We start from the raw sequence: 15,299 nt of genomic DNA, 5'->3' as shown, positions 1-15,299 counted from the left end.
CCATACTTCTAATAGTCAAAGGTTAATCTGAATCTTGACCTACCTCCTGGGTAGCATAGGGCCTTCAAGCGGTTTCCCTCCATTTCTTTCTTTTCTGACTTAATGTCATTGTGCGGTCTAAAATTTAAAACCCCATGAGACATTATTCTTCTTGTTTATTCACTGTTCATTTAGGTCCACATTTTTGTTCTTCATTCATTTATACATCTTGGATCTTCCACTTGGGATTAGTTTCCTTGTGCCAGAAGTATATCCTTTAGTACAGGTCTGCTGGTGGCCAAGTCAATGTTTGTTTTCCTGAAAAGATCTTTATTTCAACTTCATTCTTTAAAAATGGTTTGCCCTGGCAATGTGTCTCTTAGCACATGGAATATATCACTTGGCTATTTTCAAGTTCCCAATTTTATTGATTAGGAGGTATCTATCAAGGTGATATGTTCCTTAGCACATAATATCTTTAAAAAATCTGGTTGCTTAATATTCTCTGATATAGTTTTGGCTGTCTCAGTATATAGACTTAGGTATAAAAAATCTTCTGCTATTTGCTCTTCAAAAGTGGTCTCTGTTTCCTTCTACTCTGACTAGAAGTGTTCTGGACACTCCTCTCAAACTTGCATGTGAATGCCCTATGGACCTTATTGAATACAGATTCCCATTCTGTCGGAGGCAGATTATACACACTAACAAGTCCCTGGGAATGCCAACCAAACCTGCTCTGGGATCCTCACTAAGGCACCCACAGGCTTTCCACTCTAGCTTCTTGTCTTCTCCAATATATCTCTCTATGAAACCTTTCCATGAAGTTCTCAACTTTGGTTATTTTTCTTTTGTAGAATTTGTTTTGTTCTCTTTAGAATCTGCAATCACAGTTTTTATAATTTTCTGTTTCCTGCAAGTTTTTTTCCAGTTCTTTTTATTTCATAGTCATGGAAGGATTCACCTTGTCTCTGCATAGTTTCTCTTCTCTCCCAACAGTTTCACATTCATTTACTTGTGGTTGTCTTGCTTCCATACTGGGATGTCAGGTGCATGATATTGTTCTCTGTTCACTTGTCAACGGAGCCCTCCCAACCTTGTGTTTCTTGTTGGGCAGGGGAGTAGGGTCATCTGCCTGTTTACTGCTCACTTGCCTCCTTTCTGTTTCTCCCTCAGCCCCTGCCCCATATCCTGTAGAGGGCCCCCATTCCCTACTCACGGCAGTGGGTACTTCTTCCATAGCAGCTTGGCTGGCAGAGTCTGGTATACAGTCTTCTGCTTCCCATCAGAGCTGGGGCTGCTGGAGCTACTCTGCACAATCTTGGAGCATTCCATCTGCTCATCCCACGAACCGGACAGCACGTAGTGGGCCTTGCCCTGGCTGTCACTCACCACTCCTGTCACCTGTGGATATTGGCAAGACTCACATAAACATACATCCTACTGTGGGTCTCCTGGGGTGCTGGAAGGTGGTCCTGTTTACCTTTCGGGGTGCCTCTTTGGAGAAGTAGCTATAGGGCACAAACTTCAGCTGGCACCGGTCATTGGTCTTATGGTTCACAATCTCGATATCCCCTGACTGATGAGAGAAGGTAGTGGTCAGCGTCCAATCTGCAGGCTGTATGCTTCCCCTCCCAGGGGTACCCAGCTCTGACCTGGTCGATCCAGAGCTTGCCCACGATGATGTTGTGCACAGTTGAGGTGCTCTTCCTCCACACGTAGTGATTCCCACTGGCCTGGAATTCTAAGTGGATGGCACCTAGAGGCCAGATACAGATTAGAGATCATGGACCTATCATGTGGGCCCTACCCGCAGGCCCAGGGTCTTGAGAACCAGAGGATATCCATATGGGCTGGGAATCGGGCAGGCCAGGAGATCTGTGGGTGGTGGTGGGGGGAAGACCTGCAGGGAGGTCTCCCCTGAGAGAGCCCCAAGTTGGCTTTTAGGGTCAGCAGTGTCCTTCCTCTGAAGCACAGTGCCTTTTTGTTCTAGGAGCACGCAGATACCCTGCTCACCAAGTGGCATGATAGAGATGTATTTCCCCCGGAACTTGCTGGCGATGGTGATCTCCTGCCAGAGGCTCCAGCCATGCTTGGAGAACACGTAGTGAGCAGCTGAGGGAGGGTGGTGGCTCACCTGGGACCAGACCAGATGGGTATGAGCATTGCTGGACATGGGCCCATACCATCTCCCCTACCAGGCAGGGACAGCCTGCCCTGATTCTAGGATACATAGCTCTGTGGCAAGGAGCAGGCCTGGCTGCTCCTCTGGGTGGCCTGAATCCAAGACAGGTCCCTGGAAAGGAGAGAATCTCAAATGGAAAGCAACCCAAGTAATTGTTCTGGGCCTGCCCCAGCCACAGGAGTGTGAGATGGGCCTGGTGTCACCATGCCTGGCTCTTGGGCTGTGTAAAAGGGGTGATGGTGGAGGCTGTGCCTCCAGGATGTATCCAGAACTGTCTACACTGAAGGCTAAGGAAGCAAAGGGTGTTGCTTTATCAAGAGCTTCCATGCCTACTTTCTCATTTAATTCTCACTACATACCTGGAAGAAGTGTGGTGTTACATGGAGGGAGAGGATCCAGAACAGCAAAGCCATTTTAACCAAGGGGCAAAGTCCACCCTGGCTCAAGGGTGGGAGTCATGGTCTCCTTTCTGCCCCATACGTGGCCCTAGGCCCCTGAGCCTTCCCCTTATGGCAATGGGCACACTTTACCACTTCCTTTCCTCCTAGGACACCCGCCAGCTGCCACCTTCTGCCTCATGCCACCATCAACTCTTTCCTCATTACACACCTGCCAGGTTTTGCCTGGTCTAACCTCCTTACTCCTCAGAGCACTGTTTGGTCTCATGGCATGGGACAGGCTCCAAGCCCAGCCTCACCCCTGAACTCCAGCTGCCTCCACTTAGACAGGTTCAACCTGACCAGAGTTAGCGGGTTCCTGACACCCCATCACGGTCATAGTCTCCCATTTCCATAGGCAGCATCACCTCTTCAGCCTTGGGAGTGCAGACCCAACCTGCAGCTGCCCTGTCCCTCAGCCCAGCTATCACCCATGGCAGGGCTTCCACACATCCATTAGAGCCATCCCTCTGAAAACGCAGGGATGCAATCACAATGGCAAGGTGCTGGATTATCCTCACTTTCATCTCAGGCCCATCCTGTCTTTCTAGTTGCTTATGCCAAATGCTTTGGAGTCTGCCTGGTCTCTCTTCCTCATGTTCTCATCAAAACCTTAGCAAATCCTGTATGTCCTTCCTTCAAAATGTACCCAGCACCCATACCTTCCCACTTCCACCTGCACCTCCCCGTACCTCCCCACTGCAGCTTCCTCCCACACAGAGTAAGCTGGATGCTTCTTCCCACCCTTGTCTCCTCCTCTCCTCCTTCTCTCTGCATCAAACTGCTCCCTGACCCACGCTCTCTTTTAGAAAGAGCCAGAAGCATCTGACATATAAAGTGCCTGAGCGCCCCCTGCAGCCTCATAATAGGAGCCACATTTGCCAATTCCCCATCTGTATCTTCAACACGTGAAAATACCTAGCACATCTAGGGTACTTAATGGTTGCTGAATGGATAAATGCATTTATTCAGGGGTTCAAGCCAAGGACCATGGGGTTACCCTTGAGTAATCCCAAACCCCATACCCAAAGTATCTACAAGACTGCTGGATCCACCTTCAAAATCTGGCTACTACACCCCTGTGTGGGTCTCCGTAGTGACCTGCTTATGGGCTTTCATAGCAGCCATAGCCTTTTAAACTAGCACCCAGATCAGTGAACTTCAGCATTCTGGAAAACTTCCAAGAGCCAGAACAGCACCAATACCAATAAAATGAATTGTTTCTCGAATGACAAGGATATCCAGGCTCAGTGTCAGGATGCCATAGCTGAGGCTCCTAGACCACTGGGCCTGGGTCTTGGCTCATCACCAAGGGATGGGGTAAAAAAAGGATGAAGACAGGTGGAAGGAAGGGACACTGACCAGGACAGTGTCTATCCCAATGTGTGTGGCTATCCCAGGCTCTGCCTGCCTGCTACTTTTCAGTTCAGTGGTGACTCCACACTCTGGTCTGCCTGGACTTCCAATAGTGCCCTGCAAAATTCCCTCCACCTATGCCACATGATTCCCTGGCTGGGAGATGGGGCCTCCCCTTCCCTGACACCAGATCCAATTCTGTCTCACTAAGCTCTCTTCTAATGCCCCTCACTGTTTTCAGGAAGCCTTGGACTTATCCCTGCCATAAGAGGCCCAACTACCCAGCTGGACCTCAGCTGATGGCCCCTGGCAGGAACTTCCCAGTGCCAGTCTGGGGTGCCTCACCTGCTCACAGAGGGAGCGCAGGCCCATGTCCTCCAAGCGGTCCAACTCAAATGTCTCGCCTAGCATGGGGTTGAAGGGCTTGGCGATGCGGTGCACAGTGGTGGAGTAGGAGGACACAGAGAAGGCAGCCACCAGGCACATCTGCTCCACTGAGCTGGCGCAGTGCACGGCTTTGTCCAGCAGGTGGTGGTACTCCAAGTCTTCAGTCAGCCGCTGAAGCATGGACAGTGGCTCATTGAAGTTCACCTGTAGATGAACAGGGAGGGGGGCAGGTGGTCAGACTAGGTCAGATGATCTTGCATCATCATGGCACCCCTGCTCTTCTCAGACCTTGAGGGACATGGCTGATCTGATAGCACGTTCATGGTGAGGTCCCTCTGACAACCTGGTTGTCTAGAACCTCAGCCTCACCCTGTTACCTCCCTGGTCCCTCCTGCCTCAGTTTCCTTTGCAGAATGCACCACTTTATGGCATGCAGTATAGCGTATTTTTATGAGGTCTACTGTCACTCTTCCTGCTTTGTAAATGCCACAAAGGCCAGGGCATCTGACTTGCCCATTGCAGTTATGGTGAGTGTTGAACTACTGGAACCAGAGAGTAAATGAGTAAATATGGAAATCTGTGGACAGAGAAAATTGGGGTCTTCCTCATAGTCTGAGCTCTGATCTAAGTTTTTTGTCAAGTGCTCCTGTGGAGGCCTCTGTGTAGGATGGATGGAACTCATAGCCCCCTGTCAGCCTCCAACGGGATTACCCTCCCTCCAGAGTGTTCTTACTCCCTTCTCCCAGACATTCTGAAGGGGGTGGTATGATTCCACTGTGCAGATGCAGACAGAGACTAGAGATGTGAAAGGACTTGTATGGGTCACGGAGCAAAACTCTCTGGTCTGGTGGGCCCAAGCCTGCTCTTGGCAGAGATGCTACTGCAATCTGGTGATACAAGGACCCTAGGTCTGTCCTCGGAACTCCATGTGGCTTTGCTGAGCCTCCATTTCCTGGGAGGGTACCAGAAATGGCCCGTAGCAAAGCCTACTTCCCCTTTACCAAGTTGGAGCAGCTGGGAAAGTGTGAAGCCTGGTCAGATCCAAAGGTTCTCTGGGGTTCCCTACATTTCCATTCACACACAGCCCTTTCCTGTCTCTTCCCTCTGAGCCCAAACACCCCTGCTCTTTGGAGGACTGACCAGTGCTGCCAGACATGATTAGATAGTTAAGTGCTCATTAGGTACCATTAAGGAAATGACACCCCAAGGCTATGTGTATGTCACAGCCCAGAGGACTGCCCTGCCCTGAGCCACCTACTGGCATGGGGATCTTGGAGAGCTCACGGCCGATGCAGTTTTTCATGATGCTCCAGAGGTTAAGGCTGTAGTTGGGCTTGTCAGGGATGCGGACACGCCTCTTGATTTTGGATGAACCCTTGGACACAAACGAGGGACTATCTAACACCTATCAGAGAAGCAGGGCATGCCTGTTAGTGGAAACCAGAGCTCCTTTGGTCCCCCATATCCCTGCCCTCAACTCTGACCTCCCCAAGGGCTAGTGCCAAATTGGCCACTGACACATTTCTTTCTTTCTTTTTTTTACGGTACTGAGGATTGAACTCAGGGTCACTCAACCACTGAGCCACATCCCCAGCCCTATTTTGAATTTTTATTTAGGGACAGGGTCTCACCAAGTTGCTTAGCACCTCACTTTTGCTGAGGCTAGCTTTGAACTCGCGATCCTCCTGTCTCAACCTCCAGAGCTGCTGGGATTACAGGTGTGCGCCACCGTGCCTGACGCCTGGCACATTTTTGACAGGAAGGGTAGGCTGGCTTTGTCTGAATGTTACATAGAAGGCTGATCCAGGGCTCAAAGGTGGCCAGAGTTTTGGGCTTGCCCCTGTGGCCCCAAGCTCCCTGCACTGGCTGACTTCTCCCCATCAGACTCCTAGAGCTTGGCCCCAGGCCAGGAGCCACCTCACTTACATTGTCTACTGAGGTCCAGTCCACTGAGCCTGTTCCGGTTCCACCTTCAATTTTTCTGAGGGAAACAAATGGGGAGGCAAGTTATAGGCAAATCTGAAGCTGCTTTGTTACCTAGTCCACCCTCTCTCCAGACCCTTCGGTGGGGTGTAAGGGTGTAAGTGTGCCATTTCCAATTCAGGATATCAAGTTGGGGATAAGAGGCCCAGGCAGGGATCTGGAGATGTCCCATTCACAGGTACCCCTTGACCCTGCAGCAGGCACTCAGCAAAGCCTTTGGTGTCCTGGTAACTGAGTGACCCAGCATCAAGAAGAAACCTGGGAGTGGAGACTTATTCTGGGAGAGCCCATCTAGCCCTGGGGCCCCTCCTATCCTACACAGATCCCACTGACTCCAAACTAGACCAGGGATCCAGAAGGGGAGGGAGTGGGTCTGATGCATCCCTGTGCCCCTGATAGTTGTAGAATAGAGATGCCACAGGAGGTGCCATGGCTGAGTGGAAGCCCATGGAGGGGAAAGCCAGCCCATCCAGGGCTCCAGACATGGGGTGAGTGGGCAGGGTCTTGGAGGGTGAGGCAGCCTGAGTAGGACCTTCCTGTTTACAGTTCCAAGAAAGAGATGTTGCTGGTGAAAAGGTGGAAGGAAGCTCAGGATGACCAAGTGAGCTAACTTTGTGATTAATGTAAGCAATTTTAGATGTTACTGGAAATAGAAAATGACTCTGGGATAGAAATACATTGCTGATGAGACTCGATAGCCCTTTCCTTGGAAGACACTAGGATAGGGAGGTGATAAAGCTCACTGGTCCATGGAGGTCCCAGCTTTAAGTGGAAAAGGAGTGGCTATGGCTTCTCATCAGCCTGCTCACCCCTCAATGGCCATAGCTTGTGCCTAGTCCACCTGTCTATCTTCCATTTTTCTCTCTGTACCTGTTGGTGTGCTGGCACCCACAGGAATTTCCTGTGGCTCTGAGAGCCTGACAGCTTCATTTTTATTGCTAGTAAATGTCCTGGTCTGTAATGTATGTTTTTATGGGTATTTAGAAACATCCGTGAAGAACAGGTGTTTTATGAATAATGAAACAAAAGTTTGAAAATAGAAGAGACTCCCTGAATCTTTCATCTCTTCTCAAGTGATGACACTGTGGAAGGAATGGTTGGGACCTTATACTGCTCTGAAGCAAGAATGAGCAGCTGGGGCCTTCTGGGATCTTCTCTGAATCCCAGGCTGGAACTGGATTCAGCCAATGCCCTGTTTTCTATTTCCATTTTTAATTAAATGCCTGATGCAAACTTTGATATTTTTGATGTAAGGAAGAACAGAATCTAAGCAAAAATACCATCTGGAGTAAGACTTAAAGCTCCAAGTTTATAGTTGGTCAAAAGATCAGATGGAGTCAGAGAACATAATGGAAAAGGATGGTCCTGGGGGAGGTTCCTTACAGGTCACAGCTGTCCCTGCTGGGGGTGAGTGCCCACCTGTCTTCCTTGGGCTGGGTGATCACGGTGATGAAGGATGTGGAGTCTTCCATGGCATCAAAGTATTCGGTATCTTCATCTTCCTCACTGTCCTCTCCTTTGGAAGTCAAGAGGCTTCCTAGAGACACACACAGAGCCACTTCCCAGTTTGCAGCCTTTAGAAGGGCTCATCCTGAAGAAGTCCAGAACCAAGGACTTGGCTCACCCTGGCCCCACTCCTCTACCCTCTTCTCTCATCTGGCCCCCACACAGGCACATTAAGGGGTATGTGTATGGGGGCTGGGATGCACAGCAGAAACTAGGTAGAGACAGCTAGGGAGAGGGTGACTGAGGGTGGAAGGATGGAACAAACCTTGCTGGCCATTGTTCACCCACTCACCCTCACTGAAGCTCTTGTTGGGGTTGGGGGGCCGGCCAGGGGCACTGCGGAAGGCCCGCTCGAGGCTGTTGTGCTGCTTGGCCAACTGTTCAATGGTTTCCTCCAAGTGGACGCGCTGTTCCTGCTCATATTGCAGTGCCCGCTGCCATTTCCGGCTGTGTGTCTCAGCTAGTTCCAGGAAGTCCTTGCAGGCCTGGAAGGGACAAGTGGCCTTATGATCTCTAGGTTATGCAGGGGAAGGGAGGGAGACCCTGGGGTTGCCATCTAGTTTCCCTTCCTTTTGCCAAGATGGTCAAACACATGCCCACTGTCCCACTGGTTTCCATGGGAATGTGGGAACCTGGGCCTTTTCAGAGACAACCCAGGAACTGGCACCTTCTGGCCAGCTCGCCCTAGATAGGATGCTGTTTGGAGAACACTCAACCTGGGATATTGCTGGTTGACATGCTGCTTCCCCACAGTAGCCCCATGTAGCTGGAGGATGCTCAGTTATTGATCATCACAGCTTGAGCTCCAACTCTTTGCTGCCATGTCCTCACTGTGCACTAGGATTGATGTTTGTCGCAAGTCCCTGCCCCCATGGGAACCCAAGGCAGCTCAAGCCAGCCAAGGCAGCAAAGCCAGGCTTTGCACAGAAGGAAGCAAAGTCACATTCTATTATATTGCCTGACCCAGAGAGGTAACAAGTCTTGTCTGGTAGAAGAACTAGGACTGGAAATTTCTACCAAGTCACTTCATAGTCTCTATCACATCACATAACTCTGCTTTTAAGGTTCCCCCTTCAAGCTGTGGCCTACTATGACATTCAGATTCTTTTCATCCTCCACATAGGTGGTTCCACCATACTTTTAAGAATTGGGTAGGTCATCCTGTCCGTCATTACAGCATAGAGGAAGGCCCAGGCCTCAGCTATTCCTGGAGGGAGTGAGGTCCAAGCCAGGGACGTCTGAATTTGCCCTTTACTGATTCCTTCTTTAACCCAGAAGGAAGGGCTGCATTTTCTGGGCCCAAGCCTTCATAATACTCTCGGGCTGCCACCCCCCAGCACTGCCTTCCCAGCCCTTGCTGCAGCCGCCCACATGGAGGAGCACTGCTGGGCTCCACATGTCACATGCTGTCCAACCCTACAGGTTTGAGATATGATTTCCTGGAGGGAGACAGGCACATGGGCCTCCATCTGTGACACAAGGATAATGGAGCAGTTTCTCAAAGGGCTGTTGGGGGAATGGAGGTGATAAGCACTGGTGGAGGGAGTGTTCAACAGATAAGCCCTCATGGGCCACCAGCTGCATCTGCACAGGCCCCTACATTTTTGAGCACTCTATCTGGTAGGTCCTAAGACCTCCCTTGCTTCCAGCCTGAGGAAACTGCCCAGCCCCACTGTGGTCAGGCCTGCTCAGACACCAGCCTCCACTGCAATGGTACATCAGTGAGTTTGTCCAGCCTCTCTAGTGACTGTGTTTATCTCTCTTCATAGTAACCCTTTTCCCAAGAGAACCCCAAAACTCAGCAGGTATTCCAGAACATGTGCTGGCTCAGTGACACCCTGCCCAAGGACTCTGACTGATGGGAATGGGAGGGATGGGGTATCCTGGGGTTTCCTCTGGGCAGCAGAGGTAGACCAGCCCAAAGTAGGTGGGCATCCAATGGCTCTGAATTGGGCACCCTGATCTGGCTCAGGTGGCTTGTCCAACCCACAAGGAAAGCCTGAGCCCTGGTGGGAGGCATGTCTTGGTGATAAGGGCCTCTAGTTTGAGGCTTAAGAGTGCTAACTGCTCAGCCTTGATCCTGACATGTCTTTCCTTTAACAGCCCCATTCTAGGCAACTCCTTCCACCATTTCCCCACTAAAATTCATGTGGCGAGGCAAGGTGCCTCCCATCCCTATTCAGAAGATGTGCAGACACAGCCTGGAGATGGGGTGTGACCTGCCCCAGGAAACCAGCAAAACATAGAGGGGAAAGAGGCACGTTATTGGAATCTGGAAGATGTGAGTTCTGGCAAAGCCACTCAGACTGTCCTTTCCACCTTTCCCCAAAAAGTCTAGGTGCTGGTCCCCACTTTACCACACCTAAGCAGGGATTTATACTGACAGGTGTCCTGGCACAGAATGGGGTGGGGAGAGAGGCCTTCTTGGGCATGGAAATAAATCTCCTTATATCATATGTTAAAAGTCCCTGAAATTGGGTGAGGATGCATTCAGAAGTTTGAAAGTCTGAGGATATTTTGAATATGCAAATCATGTAAGTCTCTTTTGGGTGCAAAGTTTCAATCACTGGCTACCATGCAACTTGGAAATACAGCTTCAGGTTTGACTCTACTGCTTCCTGGCTTGTCACCTGGAACCAAGGCCTTTAGTTCCCTAGGTCCTAGAGTGGTCTCCCTGCCTCAACCAGAGCCCCATCTCTCCCTTACTGCTGTAGGCCTCAGGTGGGGAAATCTGATAATGGACACAGTGACAGCCTGCCCCAGTGGCCACACCAGAAGGCACTTCTTTGCTGCTTCTGTGCCAATAGGTACAAGAGGAAATGAATGGGCAGAGTATCCCTCTGGGCACCCCAGGAACATTCCAGATCCCCTTAGGAGCCCTGTGAGCTGGGTGGATAGAGATCTTCACCTCATTCCAAAATGGTGGAACTAAGGCTCCAAGGTCACATGGCAAGGGAGCAACAGAGCCAGATCTGAAATCCAGGTCCTCAAACCAGAGCTCAGTCTACCTCCTACCTCAGGCTGCTGCTTTCAAAAGACTCACGTCCCCAAGTTACCCTTTCTTCCCCACAGCCTTAAGTTTGGCCATAGGGTCCAGTCAAGTTAGTCTCCTTCCACCTTTTTGCTGACCAAAAGAAGGAATCCCCAACATGGGTGGGCTGCTGTTTCTGGGCACCAGTCAGCAGCCAATCCAGCCTCACAGCGGGTGCAGAGTGTACATGAGAAATTCACTAAAGAGCACTTGTGAAGAAGTGCCCACATCTCCCTGGGCAGGCACCTGATGGGCCATTTCAAAGTTTTTGAAAACTTTGCTGATTCTTTGTGTTCTCCTCTCATCTCCCACCCCAAACCTGAGGCACTGGGAGAAGAGGCAAGCAGGATGTAGTCCTGAGTCTACTCCCTCCACATAGCCAGGCCAGTCTACTCTTCTCCACAGGAGAAAGACAACACAAGGTCTTCTTGTCTGTGGGAACCCTACCATAGCTGAGAGAGAAAGATACTTCATAGTTTCCCAGGTTTTTGCTGGTCTGTGGGTATCCCTCTTGGAGGCCTCTTGCTCCCTTAGCCCTAATGTCTGCTCTATCACTTCCTGTCAATCCTCTACAGGCCCTGGAATCCTCTTTTTGTTCAAATAGTGACATAGATGGGTGCTTCACTCTTATATAACTCATCTAATTTAAAACAAGACTTAAAAGAATCACATGTCAACAGTATAAAGAGTAGCCAGGGTAATAATTCATATCAAGGGTTATGTGGGCTTCTTAGAAGCAAAAGCAAAAGCTACTTGGGAGGTTGAGGCAGGAGGGTGGTAAGTTCAAGACTGGCTTGGGCAACTTAGCAAGACCTTGTCCCAAAATAAGAAATAAAAGGTTAAGGATGTAGCTCCATGGTACAGCACTCCTGGGTTCAATTCCCAGTACTAAGAAAAAAAGGAAGAAGAAAGAAAAGAAAAAGCAGAAAGATGAGATTATAGAGCAAAAATCAAACATGAATTAGGTTCCCTACTCTTCCCATCTCCTACCCTCTCTGTTTATGGGCTTTAGATTCTTAAGAAATTATCATTTTCCCCTCCAAGGGAAATGTGTTTCCTACAGACTCCAATGGCTGACAGCCTCTCCCAGACCTGACCCCAATCCTTCCCAAGCTCATCTCCTGGACTCCATTGCTCCCCAAGCCCTCAGGTGTGACCCACTATGTACTGTGCTTCTTGCTTTTCCCTGATTGATCTCAAACATATCTGGTTATTCTGATGTGACCTCCACCTCCCCAGCTCCCTTACTTACTATGGTCAGGAATGCTTGGTGCATTCTCATGAGCGCTGGGGTAGTTGTTTCTCCAGTGAGCATGAACAAGGAAGAAATGTAGGCTCAGGAAGGCCACAGTACTTGCTTGAGCCCCAAGGAGGGATCTGCAGGGCCAGCATCCAAGTCCCTGTACACCCAACCTGCATGCCTCCCAGGGCATAAAACCATTGCTGCTAGTTTATTTAGTAAAGCTAGATATTTATTGCTATCTGGGAGCCCCTGGAAGACAGAGATGTAATATTCCAAAGGATCCCATGGCCTTCCTGATGTGGAGCTGGGCTCCTGGGAGATGCTTGCTAACAAGGAGCCCTGTTCAAGCAATAGGGCCCAGCCCTGACCTCAGCAAGAGGAGGCTGTCTCCCAGGGTAGCAGGAGTCATCAGAAGGCTGAATGGTATAGCATGACAGGGAGAAGGAAGTCAAATACCCTGGACAGCTGGGGCCTCATTTAGTTCACACATGGCCAGGCTGGGCTCATACAGATCATAGATTATCACAATCACCCAATAAGGTAGACAGGATAGAGGCTGTTCTGTCCTTATATTGAGAAGCTCACATGGGTGGACCCAGGGCCTTTGACACTGCCATCTGTGTGTGTGTGGGGAGGTGTACCTATAACCCTGTGGTCTGAAGAAGTCTATGTGCTCCTCTACCCACAATGCACCCACCTGGTATCCATCCCCAATTCCCAGGGTCTCCTCTGCTGCTGCTGGCCACCTCCAGGCCCCATCCTGTCTGCACTGTGGAGAGAAGCAGAAGCCCAGTCTGGCCCTGCTGCCCTGGAATGCTGAGCTGGGCAATGCCCTGTAGACTGTGTTTGCTAAGCTGGATTAAGGCTGGGGCCCATCTGGGGGCTGGCAATGGGGAGGCTCCTGAGGCCCCAGGGAAGGCCTGGCTGATCCAGGCAAGACCTGAATATTATCATTTTCCCTGAGGTTCTGTGACAGCCATACCTGAGGCTAGAAAGCTGTGCCCACCTCTTAGCAGGAGAGACTTTTGCTGACCCAGCACCCCCTACCCAAACCATACATGTCCTGAATCATTTGAGGGGGGCTGATGGAGTCAAGCTGGTAGCCAGAACCAATGTCTAGTTCCTGAATGGGGTGCTGCCTTACTGCGCACCCTAGAGTAGGCCCATAATCTCCTGGTATTCGGCATTCTCATGGAATAAATGGAAGGGCCAGAACCCAGGACCCCTATAGAGTCCATAATTATGTGACCAGTTGGGTCAGTTGTCCTCAGGGTGGAGACGAGGTTCCAGTTTCCTGGCTCTGGCCCTTCCTCCCACCCCACAGGGTTGCAAAGAGGGTACCGGTGAAAGGCCAACAGAGAGCATGGGTGCTTCTGAGATGCATGGGTGCTTCTGAGATGCAGAGGGGCTGGCCAGGGTGCACTGTTCCTTGAGTAGTGTGGTTCTGTCTTAGTGGGGAGCCTGTTGAGATACCCCAATACAGAGTGAGAACTTCCAAGCCCAAGACAGAAAAGGTGGGTCTCCCATATCAGTGGAACCCCACTTGGTTCCACACTGGAGAGTCCTGGCTGCTTATCAAGGCTCTTCCTTCAGGAATTCTCCCTTCTGAGAAACTCAAACTGGTGAAGGAGGTTGTAAGGGATGCACATCCAGGGGAAATTGAGACAGGGGCCATACTGCGTGAAGTCTACGGAGAATTTCTGCTGGTTACCTTAATGGGTGTCCATGGGACAGATAGATTCTCTGACCTGGAAACCTCTGCCCAGCTGTACCCCAGGAGGACAAACTCTAATCGCTTTTTCTCTTCTTAATCCTAATCCTGCCAGTGACCTCACTGCTCCTCAAACATAAGCAGGCATGGGGTCAGACTGCCTGGTATGTGTGGGGCCTGGAAAAGCCTTTCAATTTCTTTGGAGGGTATGCAGAACCAGGACCCTATCTTGGTCAAACCCTTTAGTGGTTTCTTGGAAATATAGTTTCCTCCACACTAATTTCCCTCCTAGATGGGGGTGTGAGGAAGGTACCAGAGAACTGGTGGACCTGGACTGGGTAGTCATTGGGCTCACATAAATGTGGTGAGATGGTCCTAATGTCTGAAGGGTCTAGGCTGTGAGATTGGTTGTCTCCAGCCACTAGGATATGCAGCAGGTCCTGGTAATCCTGGGCATGGAGAGGGCAGGAAAAGGGGCTGTCTCCACCTGTGGCAAGGCCAGTCATCTGATGTCTGTCCTACTATAACAGCAATTTGGGAAGGCATTTTTTTTTCTGCCTGTTACAGTATAGAGGTGTGGAACTGAGGCTGCCCCCCGCCATGCTGATCTTCATGTGGCCATCATTACCATGAACCCTCACCTTTCACACCAGGGGATGCACTGTGGTCAGTGGGTCTCTCCTCTCCTCTCACTGAGAAGCAGTGGGCTGGCCTCATTAACACAAGAAACCCAAACTTAGTCCAGCAGAAAGGAGCAGTGGTGAGGCTCAGGCTGGTTTTCTCTGGTTTAGAGGCTGAAAATGCTTGGCCATCTTAGCCACCTAAGATGATGAGTGGGGACTCATGGAATTCTGGGCTCAGCCTACGGTTCCTCTGGCCAGTCAATTTGCCATGTTCTATATAACCACGTCCTAGCCCCATTGAGGCTGAGCTCCTAGGGCAGGGCTGGGTCAGCCACCTGTCTGTGCTGGCTCCTCACATGGCACTCAGCACAGCCTGACCAGCAGCTGGGGCTCTAGCCCTTCCCTAGCACCAAGGGGTTCTCCTTGATGTGACTCAGTCTTGGAGTTGGTGAGGCAGATTTCCACTTCAATTAAAACTTTAAAATAGCCCTTTCCATATCCAAAACAGTTCACCCCTCGTGCACAGGAACTAGCACCATCTGGCTGCCAGTTTGCCAACTGATTCAAAGACAATTCTGGAATCTATTTTTACCCACCTCCCCAGGCCCCAAGTGAGCAAGCTGTCAGGAGCAAAATAGGGGTCAGCTGGACAGAAACCTGTCCCACAGGCCTGGGAAGGAGCAGGGGCCTCTCCCCACTGCTTAGGTTGGCCCAAGGAGCCCCATGTGGTCTCCTGGGTCATGGTGAACCAAGTGAGGCTTCAGAGAGGCCTTGGAGCACTTCCAGAAGTAAGCCCTTTAGACATGGGCTTTATTTCTATGAAGCTCTGAGTGCCACAAGTTACTGACCTCTATCCATGAA

At 50.5% G+C, this 15,299-nt stretch overlaps 1 protein-coding gene across 7 annotated transcripts in view; it reads right to left on the bottom strand.

The window, feature by feature from the left end:
- Window positions 1–15,299, bottom strand: part of OSBP2 (oxysterol binding protein 2) — a 162,328-nt gene that overhangs the window by 7,905 nt on the left and 139,124 nt on the right. For 6 of the 7 annotated variants that reach the window (XM_079150941.1, XM_079150940.1, XM_079150945.1 and 3 more), the window contains 9 exons: window positions 8,123–8,315; window positions 7,744–7,861; window positions 6,268–6,322; window positions 5,600–5,746; window positions 4,300–4,545; window positions 1,993–2,113; window positions 1,632–1,735; window positions 1,460–1,555; window positions 1,196–1,380 (listed from right to left, as the gene is read on the bottom strand). In XM_079150941.1, coding sequence (XP_079007067.1) covers window positions 1,196–1,380; window positions 1,460–1,555; window positions 1,632–1,735; window positions 1,993–2,113; window positions 4,300–4,545; window positions 5,600–5,746; window positions 6,268–6,322; window positions 7,744–7,861; window positions 8,123–8,315 — 1,265 coding nt within the window. Of the gene's footprint in view, window positions 1–1,195; window positions 1,381–1,459; window positions 1,556–1,631; window positions 1,736–1,992; window positions 2,114–4,299; window positions 4,546–5,599; window positions 5,747–6,267; window positions 6,323–7,743; window positions 7,862–8,122; window positions 8,316–12,801; window positions 12,848–15,299 lie in introns of those variants that run through there. The other variant, XM_079150946.1, reaches the window with a different exon arrangement.

This window comes from Sciurus vulgaris (genome assembly GCF_902686455.1).
Source record: "Sciurus vulgaris genome assembly, chromosome: 8".
Classification (NCBI taxonomy): domain Eukaryota; kingdom Metazoa; phylum Chordata; class Mammalia; order Rodentia; family Sciuridae; genus Sciurus; species Sciurus vulgaris.
This window is presented reverse-complemented; position numbering and strand designations above follow the sequence as displayed.